This window comes from Chinchilla lanigera, unplaced genomic scaffold (genome assembly GCF_000276665.1).
Source record: "Chinchilla lanigera isolate Chin_1 unplaced genomic scaffold, ChiLan1.0 scaffold00007, whole genome shotgun sequence".
NCBI lineage: Eukaryota > Metazoa > Chordata > Mammalia > Rodentia > Chinchillidae > Chinchilla > Chinchilla lanigera.
The window spans coordinates 12,839,422-12,865,975 of NW_004955408.1; the positions used below are offsets into that span (position 1 = coordinate 12,839,422).

At 40.7% G+C, this 26,554-nt stretch overlaps 1 protein-coding gene across 1 annotated transcript in view; it reads right to left on the bottom strand.

Annotated features, from left to right (window-relative positions):
• The window catches only part of Ebf1 (early B-cell factor 1), a gene marked incomplete at its 5' end in the record, with an annotated part of 385,808 nt that overhangs the window by 103,529 nt on the left and 255,725 nt on the right, over positions 1–26,554 (bottom strand). The window contains 1 exon segment of the mRNA XM_013508845.1: positions 25,493–25,634. Within this exon segment, the coding sequence (XP_013364299.1) occupies positions 25,493–25,634 (142 nt within the window).

The window sequence follows — 26,554 nt, forward strand, 5'->3', positions numbered from 1 at the left end:
ACCTTTGCTTTGTGTTTCCCAGGCATAAAACCATAGGCCAACACTTTCAAAATTTCATATCTCTTCCCTTTCCATTTTAAACAGCCTTTGGAGATGGGAAATAATTTGCAAACAGTGTAATTCCAAACAGACTGAAGGTGGTTTGCCCAACAAGAACGGCAAACTTTCAACAGAATGGCTAGACACATATATAATTGTTGGATTATGTCTTTGAAATCTCTCCTAGCGTATCTTGGCACTGCTAAGAGTTTTTGACTCCACCATACCATGCTATTTTTCTCATGATTATTTTTATAAACAGCAACAAAGCAAAAGCCTGGAATAAGGGAGATAGTGTAGGAAAAGAAAGACTGAGACACGTCTCTTTAATGAAAAGTTCATTAAGTATTCAAGACTGACTTTTTGAGCCAATGAAGCCCATGAGAACATTAGGTAATTTTAATAGGGGAAAAAAGTGGCCAGGTTATTACAGTTTGTCACGTTTGGCAGAATGTCATGCTTTAACTTTTGTGAGAAGGAAAGAAAACATTAAGCCCCTCCCCATGGGACTGCTGCTGATGTGCCACCACAAAAACGAGTAGAATGGTTCTGATTCTGATTCAAATTAATCTTTAAAAATTGTACAGAGAAATTTGGAAACATCTAAACTAAACATTTCATACTGGCTGAACTCATAGCATGCATCGGCAACCAAAACCAGGAAGTTTAGTTGACTTTATTCCCCTCCACTTTACCCCCCAAACAAAATAATTCCTCAAGAAAATGTAAATGATTTATGGCTTGATTCAAGAAAATGGTATGATTTTTAACACACATAGGGGTTGTGACTAGTATCGCACAGGCACCGAACTCTTCCTTTTTTCTAAACAGAAACTTTCTTGGCTGGGGATATAGCTCAGCCTGGCAAGCGTGAGGTCCTGAGTTTGATTCCCGGTACAAGAAAAAATAGCTTTCTTTAAAAGTAAAAATGTTTATGTACTGAAACAATGGTAAAATACGATGTAATTCCAAGTAGTTAATAATGTAAATAAATTATATTTAACAACTATTAAAATTCTTAAAATATAAGCAGTTTTAAAATACCTTATTGATATCTCCCAATTATTTTTTTAAAATTATAACTCAATATGCTTGTTGCTAGAGTGGACTACAAAAGGTGTTGCTACCTATCTGATACTTCTAAGAAATACTGGATATTGGCTTAACTGAATATTGGTCATGATAATCCTGCCTAATATCAAAGCAGGAATCCGATGGTGTCATTAAATGCGGACCCTGTGATTACCCACTCAGGGTGCAAAATGGTCATTATGCTTATTATATATATTAACATTGGGATTTCTGTTAATCTTTTTAGCATGTAGATGTACTTATTTAGATAAGTAATATATCCTCTAGGCTTTTTGGCATTGTACAAGAGGAGCCAGGAGGGTGTGTCTGTGCATCTTAGGCTTTCGTGCAGCGAGAGTGGGGGGATGACTCGGTCAAGACCTCCTGCTTTTACACTTGACCCCTTTCTCTTATTTTCACTTGTTTGTAATATACAAAGGGTATGTGTGTGTGTGTACTTTCAAACACTTATATGCTAACTAGTTGGAGGAAAGAAATCCTCCATATTCAGCACTTTCTCTATCTCCTACACAGACTACAAGCCATTCTTAGAGCAGTTGTCATGCAGTTCTTTCTAAGTTTACACCCCAAGGCCTTCTCAAGGTGCCACTTACACATATCTCTTAGCTCACGTTTGTCTTGAGAGGAAGCTCAGTGGTCCTTCCTTGCTGCTAAGTTGGCAAAATACATAAAGGACTGATGGGCTTTTCCACTGACCGACACGTGGCAAGGGCATGCCATTGGCATTTGATAGCTAGAAGTCAAGGATGCCAAGTATCCAACCACGCATGGGATAGTTCCCCAAAATGTTATGAATAGCTAAAAGGAATCAGGCCCAAGAGCTGCTGTTAAGAATTCACAGATCCATATAAGACAAGACGAGAAATGCAAAGGAACACAGAAGCTCAGGGTATCAGAGCAGGCCCACGATGAAGGGCTACTGATACTCAGCTTCAGCAAAGCCATGGGGATTGAGGGCCCATGGAAAGCTGGCCGGGGAAGCTCAGCTCCAGCCTTTGGCAATCCCATGCAAATGCAGGGCCAGCATTCTCTAACCTTCTGATCTGTCAAAATAAGCCAGGGACATAGTTTTTATAGGAAATGTCCCAACCTTTAAATGTTGGACTAATTCAACATTTTTTTTAAGGATCCAGTGTCTCTGAGCTGGCTTTAACTCATAGGCTGCCATTTTATACTTTTACCGTAAAGTCACAAAAAAACCTAAACTAGACTTGGAAATACATCCAGTGTAGCCAACACTACAGGTACCCAATGCTCACTGCAGGACTCACAACAAAAATTTCAAGCAGGAAGTGCACCCCAAAGGAGAGTGCTTACATAAATGACAGTACTTCTATATTTTAAAATATGAAGAATTTCGTTAGAATGGATGACAAATTCTGCGAGATGACATGAAGGGATGTCAAAATATGTTAGTAAGTGAAAAACGTAACTCATAAGCTAAAAAACAGCATAAGCCTGCTTATTTTAAAAATGATATAAATGAGTATGGGCAAGAGTGTGTGCATGTAGGTGTGGGTAGTCATGTGTGAGGCAGGTATGCTGGGAAAAGGTCTGGAGGAGAGGGGGTCCACCATTGTCCACCAAATGCCTTATGAAAAGGTAATGTGACTAGAGTGGGTTGAACAGGAAAAGAAGCCTGCTAAGTTTTACTCTACTGATAATTACATAGTTTGAATTTTCCAATGAGCATATACTATGGTAATATTCTATAACACAGAAATTGAATGACAGCAGAACATTGATAACAGCTGTACTTTTGACAACAAATCCATTATAAAAGCCAACAAACTACCCAAAACCACTGGTGCTGACTTGTAGACCCTGAAACTCTCCTTTTCCTTTCAGACAAGTGTTGTCTGGGGATGCTTGGAAAACACCTGAGGAAGCCAATGACTTCTCTTTGTTTCATTCAGGATGCTGAGAAAAAAGTGGAGGGAAGACAGAGACAGATCATTCTGTGGTAGTTGCAGTGGATGGATTCAGCAGAATTTGAGAGTGAAAAGATTTGTAAACGGGTTTGATTCAGTTTGGAAATGTAATAATCTATACAACTCTATCTCCAAGAAAATATTACAGAATGGGGCACAAGGAGGTATAGTTGAAATCAGGAGTACTTTTTTACCAGTTAATTCTTGATTTAATTACTCTAATAAAACAGGCTTTCTCCCTCACAGATGAATTTTCATTGTCCACAGGACAACAGGCCAATTTATGGCTCTAAATTTCGCTAAAAATAAGTTTAGGTTTTTTTTTTTTTTCTTGCTTCTTTTCTTTAATCCCTCCCCCACCCTTCACCAGCCCCCGAAGTAGAGGAGATTTTCCTTCCTTCAACTATGACAATAACATGATTACCCCACCAGTTTAGCATAATGGCTCTGAAACGCTCGTGGCACATTGCAGAGTTAAAGTGGAAATTATTAGGTAGCTCTTTGTTATAATAATGATCACTCCACAAATAAAAGCTCTTCTCCCAAAGGTACTGCAAGGCACAAAATGCTAATTCTGAAGATTATGTGTGCGCTTTTATTAAATATTACTATGCCCTGCCTGTTTGAGGGCTTCTCTGCTCTGATTGTTTTATGAGTACCATGTTAATGTCATTCCCATCTTGCTAGCAGCAGGCACACATTTTAGCGTTTGTATGAGAGTTGATCAAAGGCCACGTGCTGGGGGAATTGCTGAGAAAACATGGACAAGCGATAAAAATCTAACAGATTAATTGGTTTAAATTTCATTTCAGGGTGTTGAACTTTGGCTCAGGACTTTAATACTACACTGTGAGTCAGGGCCTAATTACCAGATTTCCAATTTGCTTCTGAACAATGGTTGTGGTGAGACAGAAAAGAGAGGGAAGAATTTAAAAAGAAAGAAAGAAATCATTCAACCTCCGGTACGTATTTAACAACTCGTGTTCTACAGACAATTGCGCCGGAGGACATTAGCTATCACCTGCTTTACCTCCAGAGCATTTATACTTCCTTCCAGTAGCCTCAGAAGGCAGAGGAAATCATGGATGCCCTTAACACTTTAAAATTTTCTGATTTACAGCATCAATGGTACACAATTTGCGTTCCTGCACACATGCACGGGAGCAGCGGGCTCTCTATTAGCAAGGTGAATTTATAAGCCAGGCCTCCAATAGAAATGATCTATTTCATTGATAGAAAGCAAGGGCCAGGAGAGTCATGTTTACCTCGGAGTTTATGGGTGGCCTTGGGAATAAGGGTTAATTGAGCTCAGAGGTGCCTGCCATTGCGGTGAATTAATGGCGTGTATGGCTATCAGCAGGGTCCTGAGCTGTTCTTGGTTTGCTTCTGAAATCTCTTGGTGCTATAATCAATACCTCACTTTTTTGGAGAAAGCATCCACTGTAGATGACCCCAGATCAGCATTTATCATCTCTCATCCCCAATGAGGCTTTTCTGACAGTGGATGTCCCACCATGCAAGCCTGATTAGACATGCATTGTTTGGCTTTTCCCCCAATTCCTGTCGGATGGAGTATAGTCTATTAGCTGTTCAAACGTACAAATTTAGAAAATTCCTAATCCTACTATAAATCTCAATGTGAAATTCCACTTGGAAGTGGACAGCAGGTTGCACTCCATTTTGACTGTGTGCGATGTATGGAAGCATGCGGCACTTTCTAAGGATCAGCATCTGTGCCATGCAAATGACTGAGACTTGCAGTGGAGGTAGGCATGCTGGCACTAGCTCTAATTGGCATTCAAATAAAGAAATTACAGCACATTGATTTTAACATATATTTAAACTGTTAAAATTCTATATCTACCTCTTAGTGCAACCCTGAAACAGTCATTCACCTAAATTGTAGTTTCCACATAGGGGATGCCTCGCAGACTTCCAGCAAAACACACAGAAAATGTCTCCTTGTGTCAGGCACACAGGGTGCTAATTGCTTCCACCATCATTATCATCATTGGCTGCCCATTAACCAGAGTTTCTTTACCTGCTAGAATACCCTATATTCTTCCTCCTTTCAGATTGTATCATTCATTGTAAAACTTTCCTAAGAACTTCCAGTTCAGCTCCTTGCTAAAGTATCCAATTAAATGGACTGAAAAGGTGGATTTGGCATCAGTCCTTCCAAAGTAGGATGTTTTCTTTTCTTAAAGATCTCATTTGCTTGGAATGAAGATTAATTGGAAACTTTTCAGAAAATTTTCAATCAGAAGAATTGGCTTTACCATAATTGTTTCTACTTTTGGGGACTGTCAGAAAAGGTTGTAAAATCCATGAGCTCAGCTCACGTCTATGGAATATTGGTGGCATGGGGGCTCGGGATATAGTTCAGTGGCACAAGTGCCTGCCTGGCAAGTGCAAGGTCCTGAGTTCAATTCCCAGTACCTAAAAAAAAAGGAATATTGGTGATCTCCTAAAGTCTCTGGCCTTTCTCCCTTTTATCTACTTGGTTTTAGTGATGTTTTGTTAGGAAGCAACTCTAGCTCAGAAGCTAGAGGGGACACCAAGTAGCACCACTTGAACTCAGGGCACAGATACTTGCTTCTCCCATTCAGTGTGAACAATTATTTTGGGTAGGTTGGATTATTTGGGGTTTGATTTGGTTTTGAATGAAATGATGATTCTGCTCAAGTGCCCATAGCTCAGTAGTACCAAAACCTGTCTGCTTTGATCCTTAAGCTAGCACTACAAAAGCAGGATGAACAAAGGACTTGCCGCTACCTGGGACAGTAACTCTCCACACTGTCACCATCTACTGGATGCCTTAGAAACCAGAGGCGGTTACAGTCCCCAACCTGAACTCCACGCTAGTGGGTGCTAATTTCACTTTCAGAGCACTAACATCACCACCACCTCCAGTCAGTGCGTAAAGAAACCGAGCTAGTGAGCAAATGAAGTTGACAGCCTCCTCCCTCCAGGTGTAGCCGGCTTTGTAACACATGCTCTTGCTTTGACTTGAGTTACTAGAAATTTATTTCTGCCTTCTTTTATTATCTTCAGTAACTGCATGATGCAGGTTAGCATTTTATTGTTTATTAGGGTTTTTATTTAGTTTTGTTTTGTTACTGGTTGGCATTTAGTGCCCTCTCCACCAGAATATCTACATATTACTTTGAAAATTATATATATATATATATATATATATATATATATATATATATATATATAAAGTCACCCTCACTGAGTATATTGTGGTGTTTGTCACTTTAAAGAGAAATGTAACCCATGATATAGAGATTTCTCAATACCAGATGCAATTAAACCTATTAAATATTAAATGAGGAGATTGAGAATTTCAAGCGTTTTTCATCCTTTATTCCAAAGTGACTTCATTTGGCAAGAAAACTCTTCACTTTGACAGTGTTAATGGCTCTCATAGAAAAGGAGGAAAGGAAAAAAAAATCAGAGTCACTAGATGGAAATGTTCTGATGTCCATCTGCATCGAGGTAGAGCGAACCTGGTAGTGGATGTCTGGGTGTACTCACACGCAGAGAAACAGCTCTCAGTCCATAACTACACCATTAGCTAAGTACAGCTCAAGCCCAAATCCTACCTACTTCCTGTTTACTTTACAGTTTTCTTATTCTATTCTAAAGTTGCAAAGTACCTCAGCAATCAGTGGACGTAGCACTAGAGCCAAGGAAGGACTAAAATACTGCTGTAATAATTGTAATTGGAAACATTCCAGGGCCAAATGCTTTTGGATTTCTGAATTAAGCTGAGATCCAGAACTCTGTTCAAGTTTACTATGCAGGGTTATTTAACAATTTAGCAGTGAAAAATCTTGACATTTTGATGTACCTGTAACTTCTAAATTGCACTTGAAAGATTTGTTGAAGGCTGTTTGATTTAATGACACACAACGTAGCATTGTTTCGTAATATGCAAAAATTGTTTGTTAAATATGGTGCAGAAGTTCAGAATTTTAAAACTCAAGGAGGACTGAACATTCTGTTTTCTACTTTGTATCTGATATGCCAAAACCAAAATTAAAATATGCAAAATAATAATCCTAGAACAACTAAAGGCAAACATTACGATCAGTTCTTTCTTTTTTACCCTTGCTCTTTGATTGTCAGCTACTCCGCTGCAAAGCAATAGGGAAAAATTGTCCTGGGGAGTAAAACAACTCTCTAAATGAATTATTCATGGGCCCAATTATGACATTTGTTGCGATAATAGTAAATTCATTTGCCTCTGATTGCACAATAAGTAAATAACTTTTTTCCCAAGAAGGAAAACTTTCACGCACAAAATTATTTCTAACCCAATTCTCCTTATTATCCTGTTGTAAGTACAGTTTGAGAAATGAAAACCAGGGAAGTAAACGTAACAAAATAACTCCAAAAAGTGGATGCCCAATATTAGAGAAAGGAAAACAATTTTGAGGTTTAAAAAAAAAGCAACAACAAAATGCCATGTAACTGCTTCTTCAAGGAATACTCAAATCTTTATTTGAAAGCAATCTTCCTAGGCCTAGAAAATCATAAAGTCAAATATGAGCAAGTCTAGTGGAAAATCTGTGACGTTAATCTTGGCTGGAGCCGTATTTTTAACAGGCCTTGAATGTGTGTGCCGGATTATCCAGATGGCCATACAGGAATCAGCCTGATAGGATTAAACCTTTATGCCGAACTCTGCTCCATCTGCTCACCTTTGCTTATCTGAATATGAATTTTTAGTCTCCTTATGTCTGGGAACAGGACTAGCTACAACATGCAAAATATAGATGGATGCAGATAATTAAACATCTGATTAGCTGGTCTCTGTCAATATTATCTTTGTCCTTCTCTAGGAAGCATTTTAGCTTGGAATTTTGCTAGGAAGAGATTTAAAAGCATGCAGAATCTTTTTTTTTTTTTTTCTTCAGAGACTTTTGTCTTTCTCTTCCTGCTAAACTCTAGGACTAATTTAATTCCCTCTCATAATAGGGGTGTACATCAACATTTACCCACCAGATGGAAAAGGGAGATATGGCATCCTCTCAGCAGAATCTGACCCTAACAATAGATGGTATATGACTCTGGTTGGATGACTGATCCAAGCAGAAACCATTCATGTATGTTTTGCTCTTTCTTTCACCAGAAGAAGATAGGCACTGGTTATCATTTGACAAACTAGCTACACCAACTCTCTATCATTTTTATGAGGTCTTCTATATTTTTAAGGAACCTTTTAAGCTAGAGGGAAGGGTTCTGGGGGGCCATGATTCAAAGCTTCATCTTAAATGAAGCAAGCTGATCTTTGTGTTGCCTTCCCATGCATACACCCCTAGAAGCACTAAACTTATATATTAGCTGGAAAAGTTGGCTCGGGGCAGAGTTCACGATAGAGCCCAGTGAGTTGCTAGGAAGCCAGAGCCTGGTAGATGGTTTTGGGCTTTCCAACTCCATGACAAAGACCAAGGGAGGTTGGAGCACTGGCTTTGGTGGAAAATGGCAGTGACAAGCTTTCCTGGTAAATAACATGAGCATGAATAAATTAGTAGCATGGGAGAAGGGTCCTGTAAAATCCTACTTGGAGGCTGGGTTACAGCAATGGGATCATTAGATATGTTCAGTATGTTTATGATGGAAACCACAAGATGGCAGCCTGTGGGGCTTCGGCTCTAAGAATACAGGATCCCTCTAGCAAGTATCTGTGAACTTTCCACAGTACCATCAGTCATACTGTGGCATGCTGTCAGGAATGGGGGGGACTGAGCAGCTCATCAAATACACAGCCACAGCTTTATCATTCAAGTAGTACCTTTAACTGGACACCCAGGGAATAGAGAGCAGTGAAACTTCCCATTTAAACTTAAGAGGATTAATGTTTACATGTAGGAATGTGCATACAAACATCTCCCAAACACGTCTTTTTGACTCCTTCATGTGACAGGAATTCTCGTCAGCTGAAAAGGTGTGGTTCCTCTTCTGAAAACAGATGAACCTAGGCAATGCAGCCCATGGTAAGCCATCTCTGATGGTATGGATATATTCATACACACACACACAGTTCTAGTACTTACTCTGTACATTTTATTCTAAATAAGGGTATTTCTCTGGATGTTTACCTATTGTCTAATCTATTTTGCTCAATTCACTAGCCACTAGACACATGAAATTTAATTTTAAATCAATTAAATAAAATTATTGTCTCAATCATACTAGCCACCATTTCAAGTAGTCAGTATTGTGATAGGTCAATGTCTAGTACCTATAATAATATTGGTTAGCAGATCCTCATCTCCCATCAGCATTGAATATCCCATTGGACAGTAATGAATTTAGGACTAAGTTTTGACAGTTGAGCCTATAACTGGTGAAGACTAATCAGAGTTACCTGTTACCAGGTCCCCTCCACACACCAGGAAATGTACTAGGAACAATATAACTCTAATCCCTCCAACAGGGATCACAAAAATACGGCCAGGCAGGAAGCTAAGCTAATGAAATGGGGTAGATGCAATACAATAGGGGTGGTGAAAATTGTGGCTAAATATAGTTATGTGCCTCACCCAAAAGAGACACAATTTCTGGGTTTGATCTACTGCCTTCTGAGAATGTGGATTTAGCATTACAAGCTCTTCAGATTATAAAAAGAATTTATAAAGCTTGATTTTCATGTAAAAATCTTTTTAAATTTTGTTACTAGAATATATACAATTTGCTCAAATATCATGTAAACCAAGCATGATAGAACATGCCTGTAATAGCAACACTGAGGAGACAGAGGCAGGAGAATTGTGAGTTCAGAGCCAGACCTGGCTACATAGTGAGTCCAGCGCTAGCCTGGACTACATAACAACCACTGCTAATTCCTATCATTTTGTTCTGAAACCCTGTATCATTTTTATTGTTTTTGCTTTGTTTTGTTTTTGTCTGTGTTGTTGATATTTTGCTATTGTTCTGTTTTTTATTATTTTCTTTAAAATAAAAAAAGACCTTGGTTCAAAATAAATAAATCCTTAATTAATTAAACATGCAAATCAATGCTATATATAGGGAAAGCCTGGATTGCATCCATGATCCACCAGTGTGTAACTTACTTAAATCCTCAGAAGGCCAAGATCATCTTTTAGTTATTAATTTCAGCAGCCACACAACTAATATTGCCCCTGACTCATCAAACAATAAACATAAAACACAATAGGGAAAATTCTTTTCTGTTTAAAGCTGCTTCCCAAACACAAAGAAGTCTCCAGTAAGCCTTCTTTTGCTATGCATAAGATTTCCTATAAGCAGTTTGGGAGAAGAGTTTCCTGCCCCTGAAGGATTTCTATTGTCATCAAGCAAGACAGCATAGATAGTAACTTTTTAAGGAGACCGTGTTTTGAATGTGAGCTGCATTTCAAAATCAACCTTGCCAACCTTTAATAATGCACAAGTCCTGCTCTATGCTTTTCCAAACAGTTCTGCTTATATTTTTCGCCACAACCAAAGCTGCTATTGCTGGTGTGTTGGAGCAAACTTTCATTACTGAGAGCCTTATCACTTTGAACCAGTTTCCTCTCCTCTCTGACACATTCAGTGATGCTTCCATCCAGCATTTGTTATAGCACAGATGTTTCCGTGGTGATGATCTGTGACGTCATAAGCACAGGTGTGTATCATCAAAGGTATCCACGCAAGATGAGCACAGAAGGGTGGGAGCTCCGCTTCTGTCATAGGATATGCCATGGGACAACCCTGAATTTAGGATACACTGAGTCAGTTTCCTCAAAACTGATTCTTTAGGGTCTCGGCTGTCCTATCTGGACTGTGAAAAGCAAACACTCAAACTTGTTGAGACTGTTAATTATGTGCTAAGTCCAGGCTACCTACATGAACCTGGGTCAACCTTGCTCAGATGCCAGCTTTCACAATTTAGGATGTAAAATCACCTACCTCAAGAACCAAGTTTATTTCCCACCTCTCCCAGGATTCAGTGGCAGCTGAGAGCTTTGCTTTTGGGCTTAGGAGGCCTCAAGCTTACATACCAGCTTTGCCACTTACAAGCCGAGGGGAAAATCATTTTCCATGAGCCTCAGCTTCTACCACCTTAGTTTGGAGTAATAATTGCAAAAGAACCCACCTTATCAGGTTGTTGGGAGGTTACTACCAGTTAAGTTATACATAGCCCTCACACAGAGTAAGGAAGGAACAATGGGAAATAAAGAAAAGGAGGAGGAGAAAAAAGGGTGGTTGCAGGAGATGATGGGGAAGAAAAACTGGAAATGATGATGACAGCTTCTTCAAACCTACTGTCTCCAAACATCCCTGGTGTCTCATTGCTGAGACAAAATACCCAATGCCCAAAGTAAAAGAGGAAAAGGTTTCTTCTCACAATTTATGGAGGTTTCAGTCTGTAATCAGCTGGCTCTGAGCAGGGTGGCATGGCTGGGGGCCAACAGTTCATGGAGGCAAGAGGCAGTAAGAGCAACAAAAGCAAAAGAGGAGAGGAGAGGAGCAAGCCTCTTTTCCTCCCTTGTATTGTATGTGGGCTCCCTGCCCTAGCGAGGGTATGGCACTCACACTCCCAATCCCAGCACTGGACAATGAACCAATCACAAACTCTAGATTCAGCCACCTCTGAAAAGCCCCACCTACCCCCACTCCATGACCACTTGAGGTTTGGGGGGACATCCAGACACAAACCATAACACCTGGCATGTTCCCACCATTTCTTTTTCTGGAGAGTTACACCACTCCCAGCCAACAATTCTTTGCCAGAAAGACCCATCTCATGGGCAAAGTTGTTTCTTTCTATCCCAATCTACAAAACACAAACCCTGTAATCAACTCCTCCTGTCTTTTTCATTCATTGCTTCTTCCTGAATTGTATTTCAACCTCTATCTATCTATCTATCTATCTATCTATCTATCTATCTATCTATCTATCTACAGCTGTGCCTGAATCTGTGTGCAGACCAACCCAACTACTAAGTATATCTCCAGCAGTCAAAAACTTCATTTATCCACAAACTGAATCTAATTCTTGATGATTAACTAGCATGGTTAAGGTTTCAAGGGCTTACTCACATGTCATCTGAATTATTCTTAATATCAACTTTGAGCAGTAGGAAAGCAGATGCTATTCTTAAATCCACTTTACCAAGGAGGTTGCTGGATCTCTGAGATCCACTTACACTTGAAACTCTGAAAGTCAACTTGATTGATATAACTAAATACTTAAAACCCCCCAAACTTCCTTTTACTTTTGGCATTTATCTTAAATTTTTGCTCAGTTTGGCTTAAGTATTCACTTCAATCATATAAATATAGCCAAAGTCCATAAAATGATAATCATACAATTTCTTATCCCCAAGACAGAAGGTGGATATTTATTAACTTTACAGAATATTACTACTCTATTTCCAAGGAAAGTTATTTCCCCACTAAGATGCAGACTCACATATGAATTAGGGTAAAATCTTTCTCACTTCTTCTGTTTCCGAGTTCACAAAATGGTACCCTAACATATTACCACAGGTGCCAATTTAAATACAAGAACACTGAAAATACTGCCAATCTTCCAGGGTTAGAGCACTTCTACTTTTACAAGTTGGGCCACTAGACACATACTCAGGGTTTGAGGAGCTAATTCAAGTGAAAGCAACACTGTGAGAAGTCACATTTTAAAGTATAGAGCACTGTATTTTCCCTCTCATTTTCAATCTGGACATTGTCCCTCTCAGTGGCATTCATTACAGAATTTTGCATGTACTGTATAAATAGTTTAAATTTGCTGATTAACAAATAAGGCGCCCTGAAACAATTCCTAATAATATTTTCCCAAATTTTTGTTTTTCCTTTGAGCAACAAAGACTGGATTCCACAGGCCTTTAGCTGACCAAATCAAGGAGAGTTTCTAGGATTCTGCCAAAGTTAAACAGTAGAGGAATATGAGGTCTGACTTTATAGATTTGTAGCACATAATAGTTACTAAATGAGCACAGCTGGTTTGATGATTCAGCCAGAAGATATTGCCAAAGACAGACCAAAGATACACTCTCTTCCTCTATCAAGAAATGATAAAGCACATTTAGGCCGGGCTGGGACACCCCCTTCATCCACTGTCCCACAGATAATATGCCTAAGAGCATGTGCTGCCGGCCCAGAACAATCGGTATCTGTTGGCTTCTCCAAATTATGCTCGAAAAAGAAGTGGGTAAAGAAAAACAAAGTACTGAAGAAAAGCTCAGTTTGCACCAAGCATGTTTTTATGAGGTTTTCTTTTTTATTTGTTTGTTTGTTGGATTATGGGGGATTAAATTCAGGACCTTCCCACTGAGCTACATCTCCAATCATTTATTTTTATTTTTTATTTTGAGACAAAGTCTTTCTAAATTTCCCAGGCTGCTTGAATTTATAATCCTCCTAGCCTAGCCTCCCAGAGTTGTAGGATTACAGGCTTGTGTCCTGACCAAACACGTTCATTTTAATCAGTCTTCTAAATAATGTCCCAAGGATATTGCTATGTGTTCATATTTTACATATGTATATATGTCTTGACATTTTCGTTGCTTTGTCTTAAGGTTGATGGAAGAGGCTGATATGTTGAGAAGAGGCTTCAACCTGACACCTAAATTGTGTTTCTGTCCCCTAAATTCCCAGCTACATTTCTGGCCAGAACTGTGGACGAAGAACGTGGGTCTCAACAGCTGGTATCTTGCTGGTTGCAACTGTCAATTAAATAAGCCAGCAACACAGGAGCATATGTTCGCACGTAAAATATTGATTAATTATACAGATTGGAATAAAAATCTATTAATACCTGGGTTCTGCTTTCATGTTTAGTGGTCAGATCTGTGTTCAGTCAATACAGATCTATTTCTGTGTCCTGGTTGTGTGAGAGTGTGTTTCACTTTTCCTTCTCTGGTTTCCCACGTTGGTGCTTCTGTTATGACTAACCAGCACATAGGCTTAAGCGAGATTTTAATGATGGGGCATCTTCCAGCCAACTTGCCCATGGCGGACTGGCAGCAAAGCCACAATCCTGCAATCCTCAGACTTTCTCTTGTACCTCTCCTGGTAAATCTCTTTCTCCTGAGGATGCTAAAATCATGCTGATGGCATTATATTCATCTGATAAAGATAATGATCGCCTAATTTCTATAAAGTTTCATTTCTGTCCACTGAGTATTTCAGGTTGCAGAACTGGCACAGGGAGTTTGAGATGGGGCACGCGATAGTGCGACGTGATACCAGGAGTTTTTATCTCAACCCAGAAAAGACCTTCCCGTATATCACCACACATGCCAACTAACTCACCCTTGGGATTGAGCATAGATCTGGCTTTTCAATTTGCCTTTGAGTAATGTCGTCAATTTTCTTCAATTGAACCAGGTTTTACATTACGTGCTCAAATAGCAAGAAAATTTCTTTCTACCTCTGAAGTCCAATGTGCGGGAAGTGGCATTGACTGAACAGTGGGAAAGAACAATAACCATGGCCCTGTTTGTCAGCCATTTGGAGTTTCAAAAGCTGCACAGACAAAACCTAACTCTTTTTCTGGTTAGCTACAACTAAATATAAAAGGATGGCCTCAGTTTCCTTTAGTCATTAAATGGCCATCATAACACCAGCGCCCCCCTATGGCTGCTAAGAGTATTAAAATAGATTATGCAAAGTGCTGAGCCCTGAATTTAGGGCTATCATAACAATAAAACCATCACAACTGGAAACTCTGGTCTAAAAGCTAACATTTTATGGGTCTCCGAGTTCTGTTAGCTTGTGATTACCAAAACACAAAACACAACAGGCCCATGTGCCCATATGCACAAGTAAAAAAAGTTCCAAATGTAGTTCTCAAAACTGGATCTTAGAGCTATTCCTCCTTCCCTATTATCCCTACCCCAAGCTTCTAATGTTGTATGCTGCCTAAAACTCTCTTTTCTCTTTGCTTTGACTAAATGCTACTCATTCTGATTTTAAAATGTTGGCTCCTTGATTTTTCAGATTCGAGCCCCTGTGGTAAGCAGTCTTAGCAGTCTATGTTTCTCTGTTATGGCACTTGTCATCATTGCAATTTAAATCACTCCATGTGCCATCATTTCCTTAATATCAACAGACCCATGAACACTCATATGCACGTGAGTGTATACTTCATGATAACAATAACACCCATGCTTTGTTTAACTCTGTACCCCAATAGCCTACTATAGTAGGCATTCAATCAATAAGCATATGCTAAATACATGAATGATTGAATAAACAAATGAATGGAAGAGGTATTACAATATTAAAGAATTAAACTGAGTAGCCTAAAAGTTGAGAAGTTGTCCAACATGTATTAACAATTGCCACTGAGCCCACAATGAGTTTCCTATGCGGATAAGCAGCAGTTACATGGAGACCTGTTTCCTGGGCTGATGGGGCCCCCATTCCGGCAGCTGCTGCTCCATTCTCTTGAGGGTTAAAATTAGTAAGCTCCCCCAAAGTGGGCTCTAATCATGCAAGGAGCCAGGTGGATCTTGCTGACAGATGTTAAGGTTAGAAGGAAGGGTAGCAGGCAGATGAGAAAACAGAACCACCCACTTCCGGAGGTACCAGGACTTCCTGTCTTTAGGCCCTGCTGGTTCCTGCCCGCCCCACCCCTCCCCCACACATCAGCTTCAACACAGTTGCTGCTCTTTCTGTCATTTGAACTCAAATCCTATCTCGGAAATTGATGGGCGATCCTGCCCTTGACAACACAGTGTCAGCTTTGCTCAGTGTCCAGCTGGTTCTGTATATATTATCATAATGTGCTGCCTGGGTGGACCCTGCCTGACGATCTCTCTCAACTCAAGTCCTCTTTCCAGACTGATTCCTGCTTCCTGACATGCAGACACTACTTGTTTAAAAATAAAAACAGAGTTAACAGCTTGGGAGAGGTTTTGATTTTTAAAATCCTATTAGGATATTAAAAGTGTATTCTAATGGTAAACTGAGCCTAAAAGACATTCTCTTAAAAAGCAATATATAACTCTTTAAAAAACAAAAAAACAAACAAGTATTTCCCAGCACCCTATACAGTTTCCGGGAGATTCAAAAGAATTATTACTTCCCTCAACCCTTAAGGCCCTTTCTAACAGTATATCCCAAACTTCAGTCATGGTTGTATTCCACTAAGTGCCTCTTAGACTACTATTTATTTAATTGTGATTTTTGTTTATATCAACTTTTTCTTTAAATTTAGTCATGCCCTGACCAATAATTAGCTGTGCAATCACAATTTTGGAGTTGTAATTTTTTTTGCATATGTGTTGACATCAACATGGCAATTAAACATATGGTAATATTTCCCCCACCTCCTGAAGTTATGCCTCATACTGTAAGGGCAACATTGGTCTAAAAAGTCACTGCTAACTGTCAGGTGGATTATATACAAACACCCTCTCCACTGAAGGGATTCAGGAGAACACCCATTGTGTGAGGGCTGCAAAGGCACAAATGACTTTGTATGCCATACCTGGGGCTTTTCAGGCCTCCTAGAGCTAGCTGCAGGCCTCCTGCAGAGAGGCCAAGGTACAAGGAGGTGACCTTACATCTTTTCTGTGGAGGGACCATCACCTTGGCATGTTGGTCGCTGCTCCTTAAGGCTGTGTGTGTGTAGCTCCTCAAGAAATAGAGCTTCCCACCAAATCAGCTGCTTTCAGACAACAAACTGTGAGAGACTGAGGGGTTCTACCAAGCCTGCTGAGGAAACTGAAGCCCAGAGAAACCTAAGCTCCTCCTCACAGTCATGCTGCAGAGCAGTACAAGCCTTTGCTGTACCTAATGTATTTCTGCAAGCATACCTGAAAATGCACAAATATTTCACAAACCTAACTCCTGCCCACCACTCCTAAATATCTCATTGTAAGAAGAGTTCAAGAACAGTGCAAGGAAGCTTTTATTTGCCTATCAGCATCACTGGAGTCTTCTGCATTCAAGTGAGAGAAGCTCCTATGCAAAATAATATAGAGAGGGCCTAGGTTTGGCATAATCATCAGTGCAAATAAACAATTGGAATGATGACATGTGCATAGTGAATTATAAAACAAAAAGCAGGCTTCAAAGGAGTTCTGGCCAAAACAAACAGAAAACATCACCATCTCCAACACATCACACTGTGTTTATGAAAATAGTTGAGTGTAGCTCACTCATTTATTGGATCAAACAAAATGTCAACTGCTAGAAATTTCCCACAGTTTACAGGTTTGTCAAGAAATTCATATAAGAAAACAGCCTCTTCAAATGCCTATCAGTTTCCCGTAGTATTTCTAGCATGAGGATTAGTAACCCTTCACATCCTAACGTTTGTTTAACCCACAAGCTCAGGTTCCACGCAGTCTATTTTCTTTCCATTTTGTGAATGTATCAAAGAGCCCATATGGTTAACGAGTGATTTTCAGGGAGATGAGTTTAGAACACCCTTGCAAATAAACAAACCACCAGCCTCCTTATTATCTTGCCAGCCCCACAGAAAATGCACCAGTCACCAAGTAAAATTGGTACTTTTTTATTCGGCTAGCAGAATGTTTTGCAGGAATGGGAAAAAAAGATTACTGAAAGAAAATGAAGTGTAAGGTAAGTGGGTTCTTGGGTACTTTTGAAATATCTAAGACACCAGCACAAGTGCCTCATTTGTGTTGAGGGAAAAAAATAAAGACAACGGGAGAGAAGATGGAAATAACTTAGCATAATGTGCAGGAGCAGCAGAGGCAAACCCTGGATCTACTGTTTAATTACTGAGCAGCTCTGGGAAAGTTACTTGCCTCCTCCCATTAGCCTTAGTTTTCTCATCTTTACAATGGGTGCCTGTCACAGTATGTGCAAGGCAAAGAAGGGCTCAGTGAATATTCGTTTCCATGATTATCGATAATAGGATTATACAGAGCCATGTGCTTAGGTAGACCTATTGTCAAGTCTCACATCCAATTCTAATTAGTTCTGTGGCTTTGTTTAAGTTATTTACTCTCTCTAAACCTCAGTTTTCTCATCTGTTAAATGAAAATACTAATTATTATACCTCATCAGATTTGTGGAAGGATGTAAGATGATGTCAATAGGTAATTATCATAGTGCTGGAATATAGTAAATAGTCCATGAATATTAGCTGGTAATAGCTCAAAAACATCAATAGTAAAAGTAACATAAAATAACAATGTTATTACTACTACTACTTGACATGGTCACCAACAAGCAGAGCAGCAGTCTGAGCACCGGTTCCTCTCTGTCACCAATTATACTCGCAGACTCTTTAATCCACACGAAGCTGAGATCTTGCTGGCTCCCATGTCACTAGTGTGGATTTCTGATGTAATATGCCTTGTGAATTACTCAGGGGAGACATTGGAATGGGCCTTCACTCACATCTTTGTTCCTCTCTGGACTACTGCCATGTCCCTTCTTTTTTAAGGGAAAAAAAAAACAAAGGCATCTTACCAAGCAGTCAAAGAAAAAGGACCCATACGATGCTTGAAAATCTTGGGTCTGTGTGCTTTATTTCCTGAAATGGCTGGGTAGTCTTAACCCCAAGGTTCCTTATTGCTTCTGTCTTCCCTTTTCAAGTGGAAAAATCAATTGGCAAGTTGTAATACCCCACCTTCAGTTCACAAAAGAGGACGCTAATATTTTTCTACTTAGCCTGAACCCTTCACCCAGATGCTCTCGCTTAAGTGAGTCCGGATGAAGCATTCCACCAAAGCCCCTCATGTCAAGGACTGCTCACCGTCCGTGTGGGGTCCTCTGTCACTGTGTTCTGAATGTGCATGTCTGTCAAGGAGCTGGAAGGATTGCACAGATACTCTTCTCCTGATTCCTGGGATCCCAGTTAACCTGGAGGCAGTCTACATCAGCCAGAATCGTAAAGGCATCAGGACCCCATTCCTCCCTTAACACTGTTACTTAGGGAAATGGAGCTGTACGACCCTCAAGTCTACACATGTTGGCCAGCATCCCATGGGCAAACGCAAAGGGCTGTGGATGAATTTGGACAGGAACTAGCTGGGCTGGTTGTTGTTGTGTGTGTCTGTTTGTTTATTGTTTGGTGTGAACAGGTTACATGCCCTCTCCAGGTCTCTAGCTCCTCTTTGTACCTGGGAGGGTACGGGGGTCAATGATGTGGTCTTTCCATGTTTGCTCCACCCAGCAAGAGCCCTGACCCACTGCTCAGGGTCAGAGGAGAGAGATAAACTGGGAAGGGAAACTTGCTGTTATTTTATCTTCACTCATCCAATGATTTTGTTTGTTTGGGCGCAAAATACATCTCATAAGTACAATAAAGGAGCAGCCTTCCATTCTTAAAGAAGGTGAGGATCTACACATGCTCAAAAACACATCAGTAAGCAAATTCTTTTTACACTATTTACAAAAAGGTAAATTGATAGCACCAAACCATCTGGTGAAGGAGCTCTGGAAATTCTGTTTGTCTATGTTGAGCAGAGGCACTCTTGAAGCATCGAAGAGTAACGGGGGAACAGCACCAAGGCACAGCCAATGCCTCGGTGAGCTTCCGAAGCTCAGCAGGGAAAAACACAGTTATAAAAATCTCAGAGAAAACTTGCCTTGAGGTTTTATGAGACACCAGGACCCCATGCAATTGACACTGCGCTCATCAAAGTCCTGCTCTCACACTTGTGATATTCCATCAATACCGAGGCCTAGGCCTGACCGGCCCACACAGTAGGGCTATGGGATGTGGCCCTCACAGCCATACCGGCCTCCTCTCTCATCACTGCTTCTTACCTGGATGCAACATGAGCAGTCCCAGTCAGCTTTGGTTTCCTGAATACATTGTTCCCTCTGCTTAGAAACTGCTTTGTTCCCTTTGCTGGGGAAAATTCATTCACTTGTTAGAATTTGGCATAAATGAGATTCCCTCAAAGGGATTCCCTCAAAGGCATTCCCAACACCTCAATATTCCTCTTCCCTTTTATTGGTCTTCCTGTTCACAGTACTATAATTACTTAGTTGCAAACTTCCTTTAATATCTTTCTTCTCTCTTTACATCATGAGTACTGTGAACATAGGGACAGTAGCTTAGTGCCTGGCAGGTAGTGTAGATGCTTAGAATGAATGAATGATTTGAAGTCCACTCTATAGAGACCTGGTTCCTTGGCCAGAGATTCAAAGAAAGGGTTATATTTGGAGGCCGCTGCGGTGGTATATGTCTGTATAATCCCAGCACTCTGAGAGGCTGAGGCAGAAGGAGCATAAGTTTGGGCCTCGCCTGGGTGATTCAGTGACTTAGACTCTACCTCAAAATACAAATAAAAAAGGGTAGGAGTTGTAGCTCAGTGCAAAAGCTTCATGTCCAAACCGTAATAGCAGGGAAAAACAAAACAAAACAAAAAAAAAAACAATAAAAAGAAGTAGCAAAGGGATTTCTCTGTTGCCCCACAGGCCCGTTCCTACAAAGGCCCGCTCTGCAGGAAGGTGTGTGTGGGTGGCTTCACGCCAAAGCCCCATACAGAAATGTACACTAAGTAGGAGTCCAGGGATGCCCCAACTCAGCTCTCATAGGATCACATGAACTAAGGCCCAGACCAACAAAGTGACCTACTCAGGGATACACAGCAAAATAACGGCAGAGTCAGGACTAGAAATGATTTCTGCAGTCAGCCTGATCCTTAAGCTCTTGTTACACAAAGGGAGAATGAAACGGGCTTCTCCTTTCTGTTAAAAACTCTGTGTGATTCTCTCAGTTTGGAGCAATCTGCCCAAACTTGAACCATCTTTCTCCACAAGTCTGTAAAACAACAAATTTAAGTGCAGCTGGGTAGAGGGAAGACAGTGATCCTGGACACCCAGGGGCAAACAACAGGAGCAAAAACTGCTCCTGTCTGGAGCAAAAGGATTAACGAAGGTCAGATGCCAAAGATCAAGAATAACACCATATTGCCAGGGACAGCTGGAACCCAAAGGTCAGAACTAACTGGTAGTGGTGAAAACCTGGTTCTATTTCCCCAGTGCTGTAATTACAACCAGGACACGGGCACAGTGAGTCTAACACCACTCTTCACTCTCCAGAATATTTTTAGTTTGACCAAAGCCCATTTCTGTTTTGGTTTGTTCTATTTGGGGATCCTAGCACATTTCTACTTCACGTTATAATCTTCATAATTACTTTGAAAGGAAATTTAATTCATTCATATCTGATGCCCGCAAAAGCTAAATTTCAGTCATTTTCCACTTTAAAAAGGTGGGTGTGCTTTAAAAAAACAACTATATTTGAGCCAAAAAAACTAAATAGGACATCAGGTCAGAATCCATTAAATGCTATTACTCTGAAAACTCTCAAAAAAATCCCACTTATTTCTTCCCCCAAATAAACAATGCGGGTTGTACAAATTCATAAGAATAAAACGAAAAAACCTAGATGTGAACAAAATACCAGACTGTGGTCTTAACCCCCTGCTGGAAAGCGTTCTACTGATAGATGAGCTCCAGAACTTTCCAGCTTTCTCCAGTGGTCTTGGAGGTGCAAAGGCCTCCAACAATCCAAAAAGGGAAAGAGAAGAGAAAGGAGAAAAACAGATGCACAGCAAAAAGAGAAAACTGTACATATGCCCCCAAAATGAGCATTTAAACTGCTTGTCAGCTGGCTTCCTGACAAAGCCACTAGAGTGTATTCACAGGCATTTGCATAAATGCTGCCGGTGAGTTCACCATGGCTGCTAGCGCTAATGGTACATAAAGTAATTTAGTCAGTTCTCCCGGCATTCTGTGTCAGGATGATGAGCACCGGCACTTTGCCTTGTTGCATATTAGATCATTAGATAATAAAGTGTTAGCGCATGCAAGCTGACAGGGTCTGTGCACTTTCGCATGGCGAGGGCACCACATTTTGCCACAGGGGAAGAAATAGAGAAACCGATGCCACAATCGGCCTTAGATTCAAGTAAACACAACCTGAAACTCACGGAGAACAACAATGACAATAACAACACTCCCCAACCCCTGCAAAGCTCCCCAGAGAGCAGTCCCGACTCACTGGAGGACAAGGTGAGCATACAGGCTAGTGCTGTTCATCTCTGCAGGAGGCCACCATGCAGCTCCCTTGGTCCCAAGCCCCTGCTTTTTCAAAACTTGGAACCCTGAGAGCAGTTACATTTGGAGGCTGTCTCCCTGCACAACTGTGCATCTTCCATAAAGCTACCGCTTAAAGAAGCAGCCTCACTAAATGCGCCCATAAATATCCAGCCGAAGAAAATCCCAGTATTTATGAATGAAGAAAATGTGAGGGGGAGGGGGGAATTACCATGAGCTACTGTGTGCCAGGATTCACCCTCATTAGGCCATGCAAGTTCCTATGAAATAAATTTGCCTGTGTCAAACCTCATAGGTGAAATATAGGGACATTTATCTGAGCACGGGGGCATTGAGCCCATGGGTCACTCAGGGAAGACAGCGCGCAATGTAAACCATGATCTTGTCTCCACTTATATGCAGAAAGATAAGCCACGAAAGGAACGTTCCTCCAACAGTCTGACAAGCAGGATATAAATAGAGATGTGCAGAGCTGCTCAAAATAATTCAGGCTACCTGTAAATGAGGTGGTAAAGAGCCCAGGATGGGGGAAAATGAAGATTGCCACAAGTCTCCAGGGGTGAGCACGCTTTGCAGACTCTATGCAGGAGCTGTCTGAGGCAAGGGTGGGAGTGGAGAGACAGAGGAGCGAATGATTCAGAAACAAGACATTTTAAAGTGGGATTTTTCAGTGGTGAGATCCAGTATCTCTCTCAAACCAACATGAGTTAGCAAGGAGGTCCACTCCCACACATTACAAACAAAAGAGTTCAGTAGTTACCCTTTGCTGAGCAGATATTTATGTATGGGCTTGAAGTGTCTAAATGAGTGGGTGGTTATGTGTGGTTAGCTGATTCACTGCAGAGGAACGGATTTCTGTGTTACTATACCAGCACTGCTTCATTACTAAGGATCTAAACGTGTCTCCCCTTTCATTCTACTGGACAGAAGTAAAGGAAGTCTTTGGGGTGAATGTGAAATCCCAAGCTGAGGGACATGGGACATAGTCATGTCCCCCAACAATGGCTAACTACTGATATATAGTGAAATGTCAGCATTTTCTTGAAGACTATCTGAATGCAGCCATTGCCATTGTGGGCTGGTAAACTGAAGTAAAAGAATAAAACGTTGCCCTTAAAATTTAGAACAATACACCATCCCAACTAAAATATTAATATGTAGTCCTAGAGAAGAGAAATCTTGAGCTGGGAGAACATTTAGAGCTGTTTTCAGTCAGGGTTGCAAATAGCCTGTGATGCATTCTTTCTAAGTGCCCCCTCCCCCTCAGCTCCCTTCAGTGTCCAAACATTTTGTCAGTATTTATCAACCATTAAAAATCACAAGGGTTTGAATCTTTACCAAACACCTGGCCCAGTGGGTTCGCTTTCCCCTTAGTGACACCGTCTGGGCTGGGGTAGCAGAGCATGCACTCCTTAGTCTTCAGTCTCCACCCAGCCCACTTCCCTTATCAACACTACCTGCTCCCACCCAAAACACAGATTCAATTTTTCTTTTTACAACCTGACAGATCACCTTCTTTTTACTAAAACGGAAGCCTGGTATCTGTAAAGCTAAGGTGATTTGTGCAGGAGCGCACAGCGGCCGTAGTGAAAGGCAGAACTGAATCTAGGGTTCCTAATACCTATTTCAAGACTTAGTCCCACACATCACACTTGAAAATAATGCTACAGAGCTCCACCCCCTAGAGATACTCTTGGTATCAGGCTGGATTTTACTTGTTAGCTTTGGGAGGTGTTGTGTTGTTGTTGTTGGAGGGATAATTGACATGGTATCATGATCTGTCTTACGGGTTTCCTGAGAGAAGAAATGAGACATAGGTGTGGCCTGCACTTGGAGCATCTTTTGAAACTGTGCACTCCACAGATTTCAAGCTGATTGTCAAATTTGTCCCCCAGGTAGGGCAAACCCACTGCAAGTACCAAGTCACAGTAAAAATTATAACCTCAGTTCCTAATTCAGGGCTCCTCAAAATGGTGTCCACTAAGTATTTACCTAGCTTTTTTTCTTCCCTTCTTCTAAACATCTTTAGACATACAATGCCTTGAGTGACTCCAAAGGTATTAAAAAGGTAACATTACTTTAAAGCAAGTATCAGAATAATTTTAAGTACAGAAATGGAACTAGGATTGTAATCATGAGCAGGTGTTTCAAATGGCCTCCTGCAAAAAGTAATATCCATTCATCTCAGCACTAATGAAACCATAAAGAAGCAGCTTTTGAAAGATGATGGTTTCCTTTAAAGGACTATAAAACTGAATGTGGTGAAGAATTCCTTCTAAGAGTGTTACATCTGGCTAATTAATAAAATGTACTGTTGGTGCATAAAATGTACTGTTGGTGCATCCTTCAAGCGCGGGGGGGGGGGAGAGCAGGCAAAAATGATGACAGTGGTATGTTTATTAAATTGGGATGCTGGCAGGAAAAGGAGTTTTCTACCTTATGAATTATATCATGGACAGCTGGTGGCCCATGGAAAAATCAGGCAATCAGATGATAATTTGTGTGGTAATATTCTCAAAGAATCCTGCTGACCTAGCAAATTGGAAAGTAAAGTGAAGGAAACGGGTTAAGAGTTTAACTAGAGGATATTACAAAGAGTGCAGCGTGGTGACTGGTATCCAACAGTCTCAGTCACTGATTGTTGGACAGACGGATGGATGGACAGATGGATAGACACATGGGTGGATAGATAGATTTGCTATATAGACACACAACAGAGAATATTTAGACATGCACGCAATCCAGCCTATTTTTCCGCTGAGTAGTATCCACTCCCCCTGGAAATAAAATTTTATCGGTTTCTAGTCCCTTCATAAGCACCACTAATTTGCCCTCACACTCAAGATGAATATGGTTTCTCCCTACCAAAGTCTACCTCCATAAAGCAAGCACTATCACACGGCAATGAGGGGAGGGCCATACATGGAGCACAGGAAGGACATTTGACCTGGGTATCACATTCAGAATGCACTTCTAACTCAGACTTTGGACCTGACCTCCGACCAAAATTCAACAGGTAGTTACACAAAAGCACCGGCAGGTTTGTATGGGCTTTTCTGATTTTCCCTCTGACCTAGCATTTCCTTATTTTGTAGTTGAACGGTAGCTTAAAGTAAAGCAGTAGTTCAGAGCTCTTTCTCCTCATAACCTAAAGGAAAGATATCAACCATTCCAGAGCCCCGCACCAAAATAGAGTGGGCCTCTAAGAGCATCTCCCTGTCTTTAAATACCCGGACTCTTATTTGGAGAACTAAAAAACCCTAAAGGATCAATATTATTCAAAAGGACATTTGGAATTTGAAATAGTAGTAGAAAATGTGGTGGAGTGGAAGAAAGAAACCAAATAAATTCACAGTTAAAGTAACAATGCCAACCAATGAAAATGATTCGCCTACCATGTTCCAGATAAGAGGGCGTACCTTCCGAGGGGTCAAGCCTCCGAGCCCTCCGCCCATGCTTTGAGTTATTATGAACAAACATGTTGTCAGAGACTGCCAGGACATGGCCATCCACGTTGACTGTTGTAGACACCACGACCTAAAGATACGAGAGAAAAATGAATGAACATTTTAATATAAAAGCATGGTGGGTAATAAACTCAAGTTAAATAAATAACAGCTGGGAGCTGAGAAAATTGCATAGCTATTTCACATAATAACTGGTGCTTATGCTGTACAACTCTAACAAGAGGAGCTATTGATGAGTGGGTCTTTGGCATGGAACGCTTTTGATGCAGTATTAAGTAAAATTGCACAGTTTATAGTTATACAGTAGAAGGTACACTGTTAACCATAATTTTAACAAGAGGATCTTTATTAGCATATTTTTTTTTACACAAGGGCGGTTGTGTTTCACCTAAATTACCCTTCAGTTTAGACGCTGAAGCAGATATCACAGTTGATCATGCAAATAAAAGTCTTTTGAATCTTTAAAATATTTCCTCCCCACTGTGTCAGGGTGAAGAGGATAGAGAAATGAAAGAGACAGTTCAGTGAGAGTTGGGAATGCATTTTTCTCTCCTGGGTATCTCTGAGGTTTCTTGGACTTTTTTTCTTCCCATGTTAGTTTGATTAATCAGACCAAAATCCCCCTCACCACTGTCACTCTCATGCCCGCCTCGAAAAAAATCCCCATTCATGAAGGGAGGGTCTTAGACCTGCTGCAAAGGAAGAAAAAAAAAAAAATTGTGGGACTGGCCCAAGGCGTAATTCGGACACCCAACCCGCCTCATAGACTGACTCTTGAGTCTGCTTTGCTAGAGGGCGGCAAGGCAAAGGTGTGCGCCAGAGACCTGTGACTAAAACAATGAGCAGAAATGACCTACACTTCTCCTTATGAGAAATGGGGAAGGGGATTAACACCGAAACCCACAGAGATATGTTTATTCATGTGACCTCTTACAACCAAATATAATAATTGTCTGTAATTGCAGCCTCAGCTCCCACCTCATGCTTTGA